General features: G+C 45.9%; 1 protein-coding gene across 4 annotated transcripts; it reads right to left on the bottom strand.

Annotated features, from left to right (window-relative positions):
- Positions 1-4,782: 4,782 nt before the first annotated feature.
- Positions 4,783-17,665, bottom strand: ZNF574 (zinc finger protein 574). Of its 4 annotated transcripts, none has more exons than XM_056542921.1 (3): positions 17,582-17,665; positions 10,328-10,384; positions 4,783-7,579 (listed from the first exon to the last, which is right to left on the bottom strand). In XM_056542921.1, exon 3 carries the CDS (start codon positions 7,542-7,544, stop codon positions 4,983-4,985), a length of 2,562 nt encoding a protein of 853 aa, XP_056398896.1. In that variant the 5' UTR covers positions 7,545-7,579; positions 10,328-10,384; positions 17,582-17,665; the 3' UTR covers positions 4,783-4,982. The 4 variants fall into 4 exon arrangements, with proteins under 4 accessions (XP_056398896.1, XP_056398898.1, XP_056398895.1 ...); XM_056542923.1 differs by lacking the exon at positions 17,582-17,665 and adding an exon at positions 17,300-17,559; XM_056542920.1 differs by lacking the exon at positions 17,582-17,665 and adding an exon at positions 17,315-17,559.
- Positions 17,666-19,446: the final 1,781 nt, after the last annotated feature.

The raw sequence follows: 19,446 nt of genomic DNA, 5'->3' as shown, positions 1-19,446 counted from the left end.
GTTCTTTCCAGTCTGACCACAGTGCTCTCTGCTGCCACCTCTGTCCGTATGAAGAATTGTCCAGAGCAGGAGCAAATCCCCATAGTTAACCTCTTCTGCTCCAAACAGTTGACACAGACTGCTAGCCCTCCTGTATACAGAGTGGCTCGGCCTGCGTATAGCTGCACTGTGTAGAATGGTACTAGCGAAGGCGTGTGCTCAGACTATTGATGAACATTACATTTCTGCATTGGATTCTGTTTCTATGGAGATGAGTCTGCACTACATGGGGGGACAAGGCATCTGGACAGCTGTGGTAATGTTTGCTCGCCCGGTACGTATATGTATACGGATGGCTCGCAGACAGGGGTGCGCAACAAAGCTCCTGTCCAAGTGCAATAGAAATGTCCGGAAACAATGCTTTATTGAACAACGCACACCTGTCGCGTGTCCTACTCCGGGCTGAGGAGACGATGCACGTGGGCGAGCGATGATGTGGGCGAGGACATGAATCTGCAATGCTGCCAGAAGATGACTCAGACGTACAAGACCTCTACAGACATAGGGGGCAGCACAGGGCTTTATGCGCACAATGTATATAGCACTTTAAATGGGGGGGGGGGGGGGCACACGTACACTGTACACCAAGTAAATTAATAATGGTCACACTTGGTGCCCACTAAACTAACCGTTAGATCAGGGTTTCCCAACCAGGGTGCCTCCAGCTGTTGCAAAACTACAACTCCCAGCATGCCCGGACAGCCAACGGCTGTCCGGGCATGCTGGGAGTTGTAGTTTTGCAACAGCTGGAGGCACCCTGGTTGGGAAACCCTGCACAAACCTAGGGATTGGGGATGTAATTATGGGACAATCACAACTTTAGACATTCCCTTCCTGTTATACAGTTTCACTGCACCACCTAGGAGCAAGCGCAGCACCCCCACCAGGAGAACCGAGGCATTACATGGAGACCATTAAACTGAATGGGCCATGTGCGTTAAAGGGGTATTCCAGGATAAAAAAAAAAAAAAAAAAAACAGGCCTTTTATTCTTTCAAACAGCGCCCTCCTGATCTCCAGTGTGGGTGGGGTATTGCAACTTGGCTCCATTCACTTCAATGGAGCTGAGCTGCAGAACCACATCCACACTGGAGACAAAGAGGGCGCTGTGTTTGAAAGAAAAGAAAAAAAAAGACCTGTTTTTTTTTTATTATTATTATTCCTGGACTACCCCCTTTAAAGGATACCTTTCATCAAAAAAACTTTTGATATATTATAATGTATGCAGAATAACTTTACAATTGCATGTTATTAAAAAATATGCTTCTTTTTATTTAATTTAACTTTGGTAGAAAGACCTCTAGTGGTCATTTTTTTTCAGTCCTGGCCGCAAGCCCTTTTTTTTATAGATTTCAGACTCATTATGGATTCCTAAATCTCAGACTGCAGCCAGGACACAGACAAGCTCAGCTGGCAGCTCTGAATCTTCTCCTCTCTGTTTACAACTGCATGTGCAGAGAGAAGAAAGATCAGGGCTCAGATAGTAAAATGAATGAGCGCATGCAGTAAGGCAGAGTCAGGAGTATGCCCTGCTGTGCTATGAGCACAGTGCTGGCTCCTGCCTTTCTGATTGACAGGAAGGGAGCAGCGCTGAGCTTGTCTGTGTCCCGGCTGCAGCCAGATTTAGGACTCCAGCATGAGTCCGAAATCTATAAAAAGGGTTTGCGGCCAGGACTGGTAGGGAGACCTCTAGAGGTCATTTTTTTCAAAGTGGAAATTTAATAAAAAGCATATTTTTTTTAATAACATGCAATTGGAAAGTTATTCTGCATACATTAATCTATAATATTTCAAAAGTTTTTTTTGATGAAAGGTCCCCTTTAAGTATGGATGAGCCAGGTTCTCCGAAGCAACAGACACTTTTATACCTCTTCCTAACAGGAGCAGTGTTCATATTTATAGGAGTTGTATAACAATACAAAAACATGGCTGCCTTCTTCCATAAACAGCACTACACATAAATACATAGGTGGCAATGAAGTGACTGGGGCCAAACTGCAATACCACAAACCAACTTGTGAACAGAGGTGGCGCTGTTGTGGGTTGAATCATCTAGGGTTTTTCTAACCCCTTTGACTATGGATAAAAAAAAATAAGGGTGCACAGGGACTCCATCAATGTGCAGGGTGGTTGTTATTCTCTGCACAGAGAGAGGCGTATACATTAAAGCATGGAATGAATCAAACAAGCAGCAGGTAAAGGATGTGCGGATTGCAGGCAGACAGTGGAGTGACTGTAAAGACCAAACCCCAGATCACTAGAGCTGCACAATGTGAACTGAATCTGACCTGTATTGCTTACCTAATACTCCTCTCAAGTGACATCATGTCTTAAAGGGGTACTCCACCCCTAGACATGTTCATGAATGCTACAGCGCCAGCCCAGAGATCCCAGCGGCCGGACCCCCACCCCCAGCGATCAGACATATTATCCCCCTATCCTTTTGATAAGGGGAAAGCATGTCTAGAGGCAAAGTACCCCTTTAAGACACCTGTATACATTAGACTCATGCCCTGGAGCTAATTTTGGCACCACTGGCTGACTAAACTAAGCGTTTACCAACCAGTGTGCCTACAGCCAGTGCAAAACTACAACTCCCAGCATGCTGGGAGTTGTAGTTTTGCAACCTTACATAGCAGTCAGCTATGGATTCTCATTGTACGGATGCACATTGCATTTCATCTCAATAGAGAAAGAATAATAAGACGCTGCCAGACACCTTGAGTGATCGGGCACTGAAGTTGAATTATGGGCCATTCTCTTCCCCATTTTATCATCTGTAAGGAGAGCCATCGTACCGAAATGCCCACCGCCCACCCAATACACATACGTATGTATCTGACTAAATCTGTTCTTCCATTCACTTCATTGATATGCCCATTCCTATAATTCTAGATGAGCTCCCCCTCCCCGCAGTGCATTCTGGGCCATGAACAGACCAGTACAGTATGCCATACTGCTCTACGTCTTCATCATTGTAGTGCACATTGGTCTGTACAGACTGGTACCTGAAGACATGGGGCAGGAAACTCCTGTAGAGTCAGCATCTAAAGACTCACATACACAATACATGGTCTGACCCTTCGATCTACAATATTGCCTCATAGTATACTCCATGTTTTGCCATATTTGGGAACCATAATCATTAAAGGGGTACTCCCGTGGAAAACTTGTACTCCCGTGCTCTCTGCTGTCCATTTTAGGAACTGTCCAGAGCAGGAGAAAATCCCCATAGCAAACACATGCTTCTCTAGACAGTTCCTAAAATGGACAGCAGAGGTCAGCAGAGAGCACTGTGGTCGTGACAGAAGAGAAATCCAAAAAGAAAAGCCTTTCCTCTGTAGTATACAGCCCCTAAAAAGTACTGGAAGGATTAAGTAACTTACAAATCTGTTTAACTTTCTAGCACCTGTTGATTTAAAAAAAATAAGTTTTCCACGGGAGCCCCCTTTAAGGCGTACCTGTGACCTCTCGTGAATTGTAGTTTTGCAACATCTGGAGGGCCACAGTTTGAAGACCGCTGCTGTATTAGATATCCTTGTGAGGCCTAACATGCAGTGTTCACATCTGTGCTGGAGCTTCTGTCACAATTTGTGCCACACTTTAAAAAGGAAAACTGTCAGCTTTCTCCCCCCGCACTAATCAGGTACTGGCTGGTAGTGCGGGGGACACTGATCAGTTTGATCCTTACCGTGCCCGGATCTGCCGCGCCGTTCGGCAATAATCTTCTATTTTCGGTATATGCTAATGAGGTGCTAACTGGCACTCTAACGTCAGTGCCGTCCGCCGCAGCACCGCCCAGCTCATCAATATTCCTCCCCTCCATCTTCTCCCAGTTCTGTAATGAAGAGAGGAGGAATATTGATGAGCTGGGCGGCGCTGTGGCAGGCGGCACTGACGTCAGAGTGCCAGTTAGCACCTCATTAGCATATACCAAAAATAGAAGATTACGACCGAACAGCGCGGCAGATCCAGACACTGTAAGCATGAAACTGATCAGCGTCCCCCGCACTACCAGCCAGTCCCGCTGGTTAGTGCGGGGGGAGAAAGCTGACAGTTTTACTTTAAAGGGGTACTCCGCTGCTCAGCGTTTGGAACAAACTGTTCCGAACGCAGGAGTTGGGAGCTTGTAAAGGCATGCCCCCTCCCATAGACTTGCATTGAGTGGGCGGGGTGTCATGAGGGGGCGGGGCTATGACGTCATGAGCTCCCGGCTCCAGCGTTCGGAACAGTTTGTTCCAAACGCTGAGCAGCGGAGTACCCCTTTAAGGACAAATAGCACAGCATGTAGCATTATGCTTTCCCTATTAAAAAGTAAGACACTTCAATAAATGGGGTCTACTGGCAGCCGCCGGGGGCTATCATGGGACAGAACTGTCGCAGCTTTAATCCAGTTTTTCCAGAACAGAAAAATGTAATAAACAATGCAGATGTTAAGAAAGAAAAGTCAGGTGAATTCCGAACGAATTCCTAGATATAAAGATAAAATAATGTATTTGCCAGTTACGGTGTGTAGGTGGTACAGGTAAAGCAAAGTATTTGTGAAGTTGCCATATCTAGTGGTCACAGTCCAATGCAGAGTAGGAATTGAATACTGTACCAGTTGCTGTGAAGATATCTGGAAAAGCTTAGGGGCTTTAACTGGACCTGGACAACTCTTTCTTGCCAAGAGCTGCAAAGCATATAAGGCTTAAGTGAAGCATGCAGAAACAAAACCAAACAAAACTAGAGAGAGGCTAAGAGCTTGGAACATCCACCAGGAATGGTTAATAACTAGAGGGTTTAATTAAAATCTGAATTAGCGGCATGTCATACAGGATGGACATAAGTAAAGCGGATGTCTGACAGCAACAGCTTGTCCCTGCGGCTTTAACATATTACGAACGGCAGACCCTCTGAAAACCTGGCTTTAACGCCAACTGAGAACTTGCTGCTTTTTACTTCTCATAAGGTTCCAATCTGAATGTTGCCCAAATGAATATTCTCCACCTGCAAAGTCTCAAACTGAATATCTTGTACGCTTATTGTGCTGCCTTCGGGGAAGATTTCCACAGTCTCAATGATGGGAATGGTTTCTACAGTCTCTAGTATAGCTACAGTGCTGGAGAGGTCATTGGAGTGGGACTCGTGGGCTGCAGGTGGGAGGGCTTGCTCACGATGCAGCTTACGATGTTTCCACAAGTTCGAAAAGGAGCGGTAAGCGCGCCCGCATTCCGGGCAGGTGTGGGGACGCTCCCCAGTATGGATACGTTTATGCTCCGACAGTCGAACAGCAATAGTGAAGGCTTTACCGCACACATCACACTTAAAGGGCTTCTCCCCTGTGTGTAAACGCATGTGGTCCTTCAGGTGCGTGGATTGTCGGAAGGCTTTGCCACAGACCGGGCAGGGGTATGGACGCTCACCAGTGTGGATCCTGCGGTGAACTTGTAAGGAAGTTTCAGTACTAAAGGTTTTGTGGCAGTCGAGACACTCCAGCTTTTTGGTGCCCAATTTCTGCCTGCTTTGAGGAGATACTGGTTGTTTGCATCTTCCTGGACAACCATGTCCAGGTTTGGTGCCTTCATGTTGAGTTGCAATATGGGCATTTAGTCGGGCATCAGAATTTACTTTCTTTCCACATATAGGGCACTCCAGCTTCTCTCCGGCTCCACCACCTGCTCGATTGCAACGATGATCTTTTAACCTCTGTGCACTCGGATAATTGGTGCCACAGTCAGCGCACACAGAAGGCACATCACCTTTATGCCCAAGCTGATGTACTTCAAGCAACCTCTTGAGCAAGAAGGAAAGGCCACAGTCTTGACACTTATAAGGATACTCTCCAGTATGATGATATTGATGCATGAGAAGACGGTAGGGTCGGTGGAAATTGATCCCGCACTCTGAGCACTTGTAAGGATATGCCTTACTGTGAACAAAAAGATGCGTCTGAAGTGTTGAGGATTGGCTAAATGCTTTACCGCAGATCTGGCACTTGTGTGGTTTTTCCCCCGTGTGGGTAAGCTTGTGTCGTAGCAGATTGGCTTGGGAGTTGAAGGATTTGCTACACTCTGTGCAAGAGTAAGGTCTCTCTCCGGTGTGCGTCAGAATGTGGTTCCGTAGGTGCGAACGCTTTTTGAAGGGTTTGCCACAAGTCGGACACTTATGTCTCCTTTCAAGCGAATGCACAAAATGCTGATGGCGCAACAACTGAGGAAGTGTAGGGAACTCTTTACCGCAAGAACACACAAAGCCACCTGCCGGACTTGGGACGGTGTAGTTCTTTATTTTATTCTCTTCTGCCGGTGCAGGGTCACGAGGTTTGTTGCTATGTTGACGTCTGTGATACAGGAATTTTGTCATATTAACAAAAGTAAGTCCACATTCACAGGAGTACAGTGGGTCTGTGAGGTGAGTTCTACGGTGATTTAATAGGACAGCCTCACTGGCAAAACCAAGCCCGCAATCCATACAAAGGTAATGGGACTCTCCCTGATGTGATCTAAGGTGTTCGTCCAACTCTGGGGTTGTAGAAAATACTTTACTGCATAATGGACAATTGAAGGGTCCAGTCTGATGAAATAGCTGATGAACTTCTAGTTCACCAGCATCCTTAAAAGTCAATCCACATGGAGAACATGAGAAAGGAGCATCTTTTGCCCCTTGCTCTGCTTCAGGAGGGGGAGCAGGAGGAGAAGCATTGTCGCTCGTCTGTACACAACTCTCAGAGGTGGGAGACTCTTTTTTTTGCTCCTGGTCACCTGATGGCTTGCTTGCAGAGGGTTGAGATATCTCGGGCTGTTGACCACTTTCTTGCCCCTGGAAATGCGTAGCTTGATGATCCAGGAACTCTTCAGGTGTTTGGAAAAGTTGAGCGCATTCTGAACATTTATATAACAAAACTTCCACTGCACATTCTTCCCCTACACCTTCACTTTTCTTGTAAGAATGCTCCAAGTCCACAAGCACCTGTGTATGAGATAATGCTGTAGACGATTGGGCAGGTACATGAAAATGTTGCTGTCCTGCCACAAGATGGACCTCGCCAGGAGCAGACTGGTTGCACATGAGCTGCAGCGTATCCTCCAGTACATGGTCTTCTGTTTGCAGTACAACCTTGGACTGTGCAGCATCATGGCCCTCCATGTGAGTGTACCTGTGGGCCATCCATACATCCTGGCTAGTGAACAATGCCTTGCAGTCTGGGCATTCATAGTGAATCTCGCTGCGGGACGTTCGCTTGGTTTTTGGGCTCTCAGGCTTAGACGTGTTCAGTAATCTGAGATGCAGCTCCTGGTGGGTGAGCAGGTCACCAGGCGTCATCAGCAGCTGCCCACATTCCAGGCACTGATAGTGGTTTTCCTGAGAATCGATCCCAAGAACCTGGTATTGGGTCTCGTCTGAGGCTGCCGTGTGGCTTTGCTGGTGCAGGACAGCGTCCCCCAAGTTGGGAAATTCCTCCCCACATTCTGAGCACACATAGCGGTGCTCTATGTACAGGACTGTCTCTTCAGATTCTGTCATTTCAGCATCTCTGCGCTCCCAATCTCTTTAATGACCTGTCATGAAAAACAGAAGACAATAAGAGAACTGCTGCAGAAACAGAGAAGCTGAGTGCAATATTTCAGAGTTAAATATTACTAAGCCGTCTAAAAGGAACTGTAACATGACATGTCGGCGCCGCTACAGAAATATGCAAATTTATGCAAATCAGGTCAGCCAAATTACTCACTTTGATCTCTACAGTCTCATGCTGAACAGTAAAATCACAATGAATTGAAATTGGCACAAACCGAAAACTAGCAAGTAGAAGCCGCACATAAGCGGGCAGAGAAGGCAGACACACAGGTCTATAGAATAAAGCTTTATGCAGATTAAAATTTCTTGGCTAATCCTGCTAATTTCAGCAGGATTTGTCAACATTTTAATGTGGATGGGAATGGGCTCATAGCTCCTTCAACCTTCCACTGTGGGGGGGAATAAATATGTTATGCACCAAGGGAGATCAGTAGCATCAGATGTCTGGTCATCTCTAAGGCTGGGTTCACACTACGTTTTCTCCCATACGGGAGCGCATACGGCAGGGGGGGGGAGCTAAAAGCTCGCGCTCCCGTATGTCACCGTATGCGCTCCCGTATGTCATTCATTTCAATGAGCCGACCGGAGTGAAACGTTCGGTCCGGTCGGCTCATTTTTGCGCCGTATGCGCTTTTACAACCGGACCTAAAACTGTGGTCAACCACGGTTTTAGGTCCGGTTGTAAAAGCGCATACGGCGCAAAAATGAGCCGACCGGACCGAACGTTTCACTCCGGTCGGCTCATTGAAATGAATGACATACGGGAGCGCATACGGTGACATACGGGAGCGCGAGCTTTTAGCTCCCCCCTGCCGTATGCGCTCCCGTATGGGAGAAAACGTAGTGTGAACCCAGCCTTATCCTGTTAAAATGTATAGAGAGGTTTAGCTGATACAAGCTGCATGTTTATGGAGCGGGGCAGCAGTCAGAAGAGGACAGGGACTGAAGAGTTGACACAGAATACTATCTCGCCAACAAAACTACAACATGGACATGTACATGGATACCAAGGGGTCAGTGACAAAGTGATACTGCCTGCACAAAGCAGAACTTCTACTCACATTAACCTGCAGCGAGGTGTTACAGACTAGTCCTAATCAAATAAACATCGTCCAAACAACACACCTCCGTGTATGATCACTCAGGTCCAACTGCTGGGATCCCAAAGTCTTCTCAACAACAGGATTCAGAGTCTCCTGACTGAAATGAGTGGCGGTCTATCATCCACAGTGCCATAGTTCAGTGTTTGCCAACCGTAATAGCTTGAAAAGGCCTTAAATGTCATTACTGCTGGGGGGGAAATGAGATGTAAGCTCTGAATGTGAATGCTGGTGGGAGGATGTGACACGAGCCCTTAAAGTGATTACTGGTTAGCGGGTTTAGACATGAGCCTTGAATGTGATTACTACTTTCCAGATGGGGGATGTTAGCCCGGAAAGTGATTACTGCTGGGGAAAGTGGGGGGTTGAGATGTGAGCCCTGAATGTGATTACTGTTTGGCAGGATGAGACGTCTTATACCCCCAGCAGTAATCACATTCACGGCTCATGTCTCATCCCCCCTCCCCAGCAGTATACACATTCAGGGCTCATGTCTCATCCCCCTCCCCAGCGGAATACACATTCAGGGCTCAAGTCTCATCCCCCCCTCCCCAGCAGTATACACATTAAGGGCTCATGTCTCATCCCCCTTCCCCAGCGGTAATTACATTCAGGGCTCATGTCTCATCCCCCTCCCCAGCAGAATACACATTCAGGGCTCATGTCTCTTCCCCCTCCCCAGCAGTAATTGCATTCAGGGCTCATGTCTCATCCCCCTCCCCAGCAGTAAGTACATTCAGGGCTCATGTCTCATCCCCCTCCCCAGCGGAATACACATTCAGAGCTCACATCTCTTCCCCCCCCCTAGCAGTAATCACATTCAAGGCTCAAATCACATTCCCCCACTTTACTGCTGAGGGAAATAGAACATGCCTGAATGTGATAATCACATTCTGGAATATTATCTCCTACATCAAGCTGTAATCCTCTCACGTACAGGTTTCTGCTTAAGCAGCAATTAAACAGCACACGCAGAGCTTCCCCGCCCCTTCTGGTGCACATGTATATGTTCAAGCAGTGGTAAGCGAAGCACTTGCTATTCTACCAAGGCTGATTTTACAGATTCCATCCTGGCAGAAAAAGGTCCTGGGTAGTAGGAGGTACTTTTAGCCGACAAGCCTAGCATGTGGCATGCCTGGTGGAGAATGATGTGGCACCCTAGGGGGGCTTTCATGGCACCTGGTTGGAAATAACTGCAACAGACAGTGAATAGAGTAGCAAGGCAAGAGAAGTCGGACCCTGTGGATAAGGGATAAGTGTTTTTGGCAGGTCAATCCCTTTAAATAAGACTAGGCTGTAATACCGGGGACAGCCACAGAAAACAATATAATGGGACACAACACTCACTGGAGCGCAGGAATCCCTTTATTTAGTAGATTAATACGGACTGGATCTTAAAATTTGACTTTCACTGATATGTCAGAGGTTTTGAATGGTGAAGATCGTTTGCAGAAACCCCTATGATAGCTGAAGAGGCGGAAGTGTTGAGGGTTTAAATCAGTGGTCTCCAAATTGTGGATGTCAAAATGATGCAAAACACCAGGAGGTTCACAGTTTGGAGACCACTGCTTTAAAAGTATAAAACTTCTGAGATGCAGAGATCGGCAAGTGACCCACATCTTGTCTTACCTGATAACACTGCACAAACACGTGGGGCTCGGCCTCACAGGGAATCATAGGAAATGCCTGAGAAATGCAATAAAGAGTTCAGTATTAGACTTGTATATGGCATTTACTAGTAACATGAAACATTTTAAATCAGCCCCACAAATCCTGTGCCAGATATAAAGTAATAATTCCATCATAAGAGCCTTCTAGCATCACTCTATGATCAGTGGTGGTCACACCGGACCCCAGTCTATCACACCTAACCCGGGGGGTTATCCTGCACATTGACGCCCCCTGTCCACATGCTTAAAGTGAACAGAAGTCTGCTGTATCACCAAGCATCTTGGAGAAAGGAGGAGGAGACATCAAGGAAGAGAACCTGCCACTTCACTGGAGCTCATAAAGAAGAAGGGATTTTTCAGTACATGCAAATATCTACAAATGAGAGCGGAAGCCATTGTGGGACACAGAACAAAACGTAAAGACATGTATAAAACGGCAATGAGATGTGATGCCATGGTAGGGACAAGAAAAAAAGATGGGGGAGATATGTTGGTATTAGGTTTGAGAAGAGAACCATACATAGGGCCAGGAATGAGCTGGGAGCATGTGAGGACGAGGAATTAGAGGTGAGCCATGCAATAGGCTAGGAGACAGATAGGGAGTCATGTTGTGTACATGGTATAAGATGGAGAGCTAGGGGCCGCGGCAGAGATGGGGGAAAGCCCTGCTAGGGGCCGCGGCAGAGATGGGGGAAAGCCCTGCTAGGGGCCGCGGCAGAGATGGGGGAAAGCCCTGCTAGGGACAAGGATTAAGACGGGAATCGGATTGCGATAGGAAGCCATGGAGGGACAAGACAAAAGATAGGGAACCATTCTGGGGGCCAGGAATGAGATGGAGGGCCATGTTGAGAATAGGAAATAGAGGGCAGCAATGCTGGGGACTAAAAAGCCATGTCGGGGACATGAATAAGATGGGAAACCATTCGGTGGACTACAAATGAGATAATGAGCCAGGCTGGGAACCAGGAATGAGATTGGTAGCCTTACTGGGGACTATAAATCAAATAGTAAGTGATGCTGGGGACCAGGACTATGCTGAAAACCCAGAAATTCAACATATGGAAGACAAACATTTTTCGCTATTGCCTTTAAAGATTATTTGTGAGCTGTACATGCTTGCTGACAACTGAATCAGCATTCTGTATACTTTTCTCATTGAGCGGACCATCCAGTGAAAGACCACTTTCTTGTTCAAATTTTGGTGGTTGGCTCCAAGAGGTTTCACTGTATATACCTGAACATGCTGAATCAGGGTGATAAGTATTGAGTTGCATTTCTCTGTTAGTAGATGCTAGGTTACTGGGGAAAAAATGAATATAAAAGATCTGGGGAAAAAATAAAAATAAAAAAACACTAAAAATTCACCTCCCACTTTGCATCAACCCCTTAAAAGGAGGCACTCTGGTGGAAAACTATTTTTTTTAAATCAACTGGTGCCAGAAAGTTAAACAGATTTATAAATTACTTCTATTAAAAAAAAAAAAAAATCTTAATCCTTACAGTACTTAGCTGCTGTATGCTCCAGAGGAAGTTGTGCAGTTTTTTTTTTCCAGTCTGACCACAGTGCTCTTTGCTGACACCTCTGTCCATGTCAGGAATTGTCCAGAGTAGGAGCAAATCCCCATAGAAAACCTATCCTGCTCCGGACATGGACAGAGGCATCAGTCAGAGAGCACTGTGGTCAGACTAGAAAGAACTACACAACTTCCTCTGGAGCATATAGCAGCTGATAAGTACTGGGAGGATTAAGATTTTTTTTAAATAGAAGTCATTTACAAATCTGACCTTCCAGGATAGTGTAAATAGTATATGTATATTATAGATACTGTATAATAATATATAAAATAGATTACTGGGTCGTGCTTCAATAATAATCTGATTGTTTTATTAAAATATAATATAAAATGCAATACGTTACTCCTCACAGGGCCCGTGTGAGAAGAACACATAAAATGTAGGCAATATTACAATATAAATAGATCAATCACTGGTGTATATATATCTTAGTATATGCATACAGTACCTATATTCTACGTAGCTGAATTCCACAATATGGTGCTGTTAAAGATAACGATTATGGCCCTCATTTACTAACTGAGGACCGACGTTTTTTCTCGGTTATTGCGCCCAAAATTTGGTCGCATCCCGCGTGCGACCAAATCTGCTCCCAAAATTTAGGCGCACAACCTACATTTTCAAAAACACGGAGAGTTTAATTTAACCTACAAAATGGGTGTGGTTTACTCAAAAATGGGCGTTAACCCGACAAAATGGAAAAATCACTCGGAGTAATTGTGAAATCACTGAAAAAAGTGTGAAAAACCAACAGCCCAGGGGTCGAGTGAAAATGGAAAAATGGAGTGTTTTTGAGGAAGGGACAGCTGACCATTGTGGTTCATGATTAAATTACTTGTTTTATACTTTAAAAGCATTTTTAATCCCTCAATGCTTTTATGATTAAATTATGTAAATATATATATTATACAAAAAAAAAAAAAAAAAAAGAGTTTTGCAGCAGCACACATTGGTCAAAAAATTGAGGCTCTTAGCGCACTCTTTGATCAAAACGTGTCCCCCATCCACCACGGGGAGGTGGCCTCATTTAGGATGGGACCCTAGCACAAATTCTGAGCCTAACGCTCAACTATCCACTCACCTCTGCTGGGCATATAGCCTCTGACTGGGTGACATGCTGGATCCATTTAAAACTCCACCTGTGAAAACGGGGGAGGGGTGCACAGCTAAAGAGGGTGCCATTTCCCCCTGAATTGTACATACAGTCAGAGGCTATATGCCCAGCAGAGGGGAGTGGATAGTTGAGCGTTAGGCTCAGAATTTGTGCTAGGGTCCCATCCTAAATGAGGCCACCTCCCCGTGGTGGATGGGGGACACGTGTTGATCAAAGAGTGCGCTAAGAGCCTCAATTTTTTGACCAATGTGTGCTGCTGCAATCCTTTTTTTGTATACTCTGTATCTGCCATGGCAGTGTGCACCCGTGTATTAGGCTGTTGTGCCGGCTATCTTTCTTTTTTCATATATATTTATATATATATATATTTTTTTTATATATATTTTTTTTAAACTTTTGGGTTGTTAACCCATTAACAATCATGAATGTAAAGTTACATCCTTGTGCAGAGTAACTTTATTTATTTGGTTTAATTTTTATTTTTCCAGTGCGACAATTTTTATTCCCTTGCGACAGAATTTGATATCATGCGACACAAAAAAAACCGACACATGCGACAGATTAGTAAATCACATGGAAAAAAAAAAAGAGGAGTACACTGAAAAAAAACAAAAACCTAACTGACACTGGGCCTATGTGTCCTTTTGGACAAAGCAGTTTGTATCAAATTGTATACTATGTTACCGGTCTCCTGTATGTAATAGTTGTAGCAGCTCGGGCAGCTCACGCTGGAGGCAGGTAAAGTTGTTCCCGTGCCTGGGTGGATTATGGCACAAAAAAAGCTCCAGGCGGCGGTGGTGGTCGTCACAAGCTGGAGGCACTGGCAAGCGCTGATGGTTTCAGAAGGCCGGGAGACCATTGGCGCTGGCAGGCGCTTAGGATGTTATTTTCCTCACGGCTGGACTTAGGTGCTGGTAAGATATTACTAGAGACCGCAAGCGGAGTGCATGGAGCTTGCCTCGTGTTATCGCACTGATATCTGCCATTAACCCCTCAGATGCCATGATCAATGCAGATCAAGGCATCTGCAGCAATTCGTAGCTTTAAATGGCTGATCGGATCGCCCGCAGGGATTCAATCATCCAGGATAGCGGACGGAGGTCTTTTTCTGGGGTCTTTTTCTCTGGTCTGACATCGAGCAGACCAGAGAAGAAGATTGGAATAATACTTATAAGTGTTATCCATAGCACTGAACAGTATTAGCAATCTAGTGATTGCTATAAATAGTCCCCTATGGGGCATAAAGTGTGTATAATGAATGTCAAAAAAATAAAAAAATAAAAATAGGGGAAAAGCCCCACCCCCAATAAAAACTGCCCCTTTTCCCTATTTTACTCATAAAAGTGTGAAATAAAATACATACACATTTGGTATAGGCTTGCGTGTAAATGTCCGAACTACCAAATTATAATGCTAACGATCCTCTACGGTGAACGGCGTAAACGCTAAAGAAAAAGTCCAAAATTGCTGCTTCTTGGCCACATCACGTCCCAGAAAAATTAAATAAAAAGTGATCAAAAGTCATAGACGCAAGTAGGGCTGTGGAGTGGGTAGATAAATGTTCCGACTCACCGACTCCTCTGTATTAATAAGTGAGTGTACTTTATACATTCCTTGAAGGAAAGAACGGCAACATACATGTCATTACCACAGGACTACTGGCTGGGAAGCCAACAGTCTACTGTACTGAACAGTTTGTGTGCTGATCTGCTGCTGAAGATTTATTATAAAACATGATTTCCCTAGTAGAATCTAGGGATCGACCGATATCAGTTTTTTAGGGCCGATACCGATAATCGGTGGAGGTTAGGGCCGATAGCCGATAACTTATACTGGAATATTGGTATAAGTTATCGGCTATTTATCACCCCGCGACACCGCTGCAGATCATTGATTTAAAGCGGGAGCTTTAAATCAATGCAATGCAGTGGCTTTTGCAGTGCCATAGGCCACCCTGAGACTTATCACCGCCACACGACCGCCCCCCCCCCCCCCATCCCCCCGCCGCACCAGGACCGCCCCCCCCGACCCGCCGCACCGGGACCGCCCCCGCTGCACCGGGACCGCCCCTCCCCCCCCGGCCCCATTGCCTCCCCCATCCTCGGTTGTATAATTACCTGTTCCCAGGTTCCAGTCTACATCTGGCTCCGGTGGCGTCCTCCTGAGCTGTCACTGTGTGCACTGACGGTGACGTCACGTCACGCACGTCATGTCACTAGTCATTGCGCACAGCGTAACGCAGGACGCAGCAGGAGCAAGAAGTAGCGTGGGCCCCGGGAACAGGTAATTATAAAACCGGGGATGGGGGAGGCAATGGGGCCGGGGCGGTGCGGTGGGGGGTGCGGGGCATTATCGGCAAGGCAATTGCCGATACAGATAATGCCCAAAATCGTGATTATCGCCCGATAATATCGGCCATACCGATAATCGGTCGATCCCTAGTAGAATCCCATAGTCATGTTTAAAGTTTAAGCTAACAATCAGAGTTTACAAGTTTTTATAGCCTTAGCTGAATGGCAGCAGTTTTTCCAATGGTTTACAGCTTCAGTATTGACCCTCCATTCCCTTCACTTATACAAGTGTCTCTAGTCCTGCAAAAAAACATATTTCCTTAACCCCTTATCAGTGAGAGGCTAGGTTACCCATGGGTTCCCTGTAACACCAGAACACAGCACTATGGAAAGTATAAGTACTGCCGCTCCTAATTGTGCGTCGCGTGCCATATAGTAAAGCACATGAAAAGCTTCTTCACAGTCACTTAACGTGTTCGTTTTGCGGTTACGTCAGGCACTGCATGCATTGGTCTTTATTCTTACAGGAGAGAAGTCATTAATTATAACTTTTTGTGAATTGGGACATTTAAACTTGCTTTTTTTTTTATTCCAATCTAAATTTACTCCGATTCCAGGTACCCAAAATTTTGTCTGACTGCTCGACTCAGACTCAACAGCACTGGACGCAAGTGGTACCAATAAAAACTATAGATCACGGCGCTCACCACTAGCCCACCAGGGAGTATTCACATGTCCCTTTAGATGCCACTGTCAGCTTTGACTGTGGCTATCTAAAGGGTTAATAGCCAGCCACGGCGATCGCCGCATGCTGGCTATTAGCGGTGGCCCCCGGATACTGAAATCAGCTGAGGGCTGCAGAGTACGGAGCGGGCACCAGTCGGGAGCCGCTCCATACAGACTGCTGAGCGCCGCCGCGCTTGTCAGGTCAGGCACTGCTTGCCCCAAGCCGGGCTGAGGGACGGAAAAATTCACCTGCCCGGCACCCGTAACTGCATGTCCCGGGCGTCGGGCAATCGGAATTTCCCATTCCAGGGTACTCCCCTTGAAAAAAATTTTTTCTTTTAAATCAACTGGTGCCAGAAAGTTAAACAGATTGTTAAATAGAAGTAATTTACCAATCTTAATCCTTCCAGTACTTAGTTGCTGTATACTACAGATGAAGTTCTTTTCTTTTTGAATAAAATTTTCCGTCTGACCACAGTGCCCTCTGCTGACGCCTCTGTCCCAGTCAGGAGAGGTTTGCTATGGGGATTTGCTCCTACTCTGGACAGTTCCTAAAAATGGACAGAGGGGTCATCAGAGAGCACTGTTGTCAGACAGAAAGGAAATTCAAAAGCAACAGAACTTCCTGTGGAACATACAGCAGCTGATAAGTACTGGAAGGATTAAGGTTTTGATATAAAAAGTAATTGACAAAATCTGTATAACTTTCTAGCACCAGTTGATTTTAAAATAATTGTTTTCCAGCAGAGTACCCCTTTAAGGCCCAAATGGGCTGTGTCCTTAAGGGGGTTAAGGTGCAGCATGGATCAATTTCATGCCCCACAATTTTTTTATTTATTTTTTATCGTACATTTGGTGGTAAATTGAGTGATGTCATTACAAAGCACAGTTCATGGCGGAAAAAAAAAAGGAAGCCCTTATACGGTTCGAAAATTGAAAACGTTCTGGCGATTAGAAGGCGAGGGGGGGAAAAAGAAGCGAAAACGCAAACATTTAAATTTGCTCAAAATGGACCTAAATGGGTTAAAACAGTGGTCTCTAATTGTGGCCCTCCAGATGTTGCAAAACTTCAACTCCCAGCATGCCCGGACAGCCAACGGCTGTCCGGGCATGCTGGGAGTTGAAGTTTTGCAACATCTGGAGGGCCACACTTTGAGACCACTGGGTTAAAAGAAACAATACCACAGACTTTAAGGGTGTCAAGGTGTCCAGGACATGCTGCTACCTGTAGTTCACCTACATATAGTTCAGATACTTGGACGTTTTCCGTTCATTTCCTGACACTTTCAGTTAAGCCCCTCCCCCACCAGCATGCACACTGTCATGTCACCGTACACATGGGTAATTAGTGGCACTGTCCCTTTAAATTATTAACACTGATTTTCACGGGAGCTCAGCGGTGACAATACACCAAGACCAGAGCGCCGTTTCGGCAGGACACAGCCCGGTATTCGGACACCACTTTCCCCCCCCTGCCCAGCGGCCTCCATCCTCCCCCACCTCTTACCTATAAACCGTCAGCCCTCAGCGCGCCGCTCTCAGCACCCACTAACAAAACAGCAGCGCATTGGCTACCAGGAGTATACTGCCGACCAATCAGTACGCAGATTATTTGACCCCCGTCATAAAGAGGAGGGGGGGGGGGGGGGAGAAGAAGTGACGCCGGGGACGTGTTATGTGGTCGCCATCTTAGTTATGGGCAAAAACGAAACTAAAACTTCTTTCTACACTTGTTTTACCTCTTGGTGTTTCTTGTGTGACGAGTTTAAGAATCTTTTATTACAGCAACGGTACTTGATAAATTAGGGCAAAGAAATGTGTTTAAATATATATATATATCAGGGGCGGACACAGACAACAGAGGGCCCCTGTGCAAAGAATGTGCCTGGGCCCCCCCCCCCCCCCCCCAAAAAAAAAGTAATATGCCATAAAATTGCACTGCAACTCACATTAATTTGCATTAGATAGGCAGCAGTTCCCCCACATTAGGTAGCATAGATTCCCCACATTAGGTAGCATAGTTTCCCCACATTATGTAGCATATATTCCCCACATTAGGTAGCATTGCATAGTTTCCCCACATTAGGTAACGTAGCATAATTTCCCCACATTAGGTAGCGTAGCATATATTCCCCACATTAGGTAGCGCAGCATATATTCCCCACATTAGGTAGCGTAGCATAGATTCCCTACATTAGGTAGCATAGCCCCACATTAGGTAGCGTAGCATAGCATATATTCCCCACATTAGGTAGCATGGCATAGATTCCCCACATTAGGTAGCGTAGCATATATTCCCCACATTAGGTAGTGTAGCAAAGATTCCCCACATTAGGTAGCATAGCATATATTCCCCACATTAGGTAGCATAGATTCCCCACATTAGATAGCATAGCATATATTCCCCACATTAGGTAGCATAGATTCCCCACATTAGGTAGCATAGCATATATTCCCCACATTAGGTAGCATAGATTCCCCACATAAGGTAGCGTAGCATAACCCCAACAAACAAACACACACACACTCTCACTCACCCACACACTCTTACCTGGCCTGCACTACTTACATTTGCCCATGGGGACTTCCTGGCAGAGGTGCGTGCTATAAGTGACATCATCGCACGCTCTGCGCTGGACGTCAGCGTCCAGGTGCTTGCGATGACGTCACTCACTGCACGCACCTCAGCCAGGAAGTCCCCATGGGCAGATGTAAGTAGCAGTTTAGTGACTGGGCAAGACTGGTTTCCCTGTCATATGTGCACTGGCAGGGCTGCCATCAGAAATTTCGGGGCCCCTTACACAACTCAAGGCCTGAGACCCCCACCGATCACCTCGGTTGAAGTGGTTCTCCAGCTGTTGGAAAGCTAAAACTCCCATCATGTCTGGAGAGCCTCAGGCAATGGGAGTTGTAGTTTTGTAACAGCTGAAGAGACACAGATTGGAAACAGTTTTACCCATCATCACTGCAGAACTTACAAGTGACTACAGCTCTGATGGGACAATCATAAGAACACACAATGATGTCAGTGACCTGAGTGACGTCTTCTTTTCTTCTTCATCTCGTCCAAAGACCAGGTCTTCCCCCAGCTCCATCTTCTCTGCAGAGTCTGACATCCAGACATCATTGGCTCCTCACTGTCAGCAGATCCTCATCCTCTGCATGAAGACAGTAATCATTATAACCTTGCCAGAAAGTGTAACCTAAATAAAATACTGCCCCACACTGTACCCTGAATATAATACTGCTATACACTGTACCCACTAAATATAATACTGCCACACACTGTACCCTGAATATAATCCTGCCACACACTGTACCCTGAATATAATACTGCCACACACTGTACCATGAATAGCATACTGCCATACA

This window comes from Hyla sarda, chromosome 10, assembly GCF_029499605.1.
Source record: "Hyla sarda isolate aHylSar1 chromosome 10, aHylSar1.hap1, whole genome shotgun sequence".
Classification (NCBI taxonomy): Eukaryota; Metazoa; Chordata; class Amphibia; order Anura; family Hylidae; genus Hyla; species Hyla sarda.
The sequence above is the reverse complement of the archived record's forward strand: the minus strand, read 5'-3'. Positions and strand labels throughout refer to the sequence as shown.

Excerpts from the sequence above, each read along its gene's own strand:
- ZNF574 (XM_056542921.1), bottom strand. The coding sequence starts at position 7,544 with ATGACAGAATCTGAAGAGACAGTCCTGTACATAGAGCACCGCTATGTG.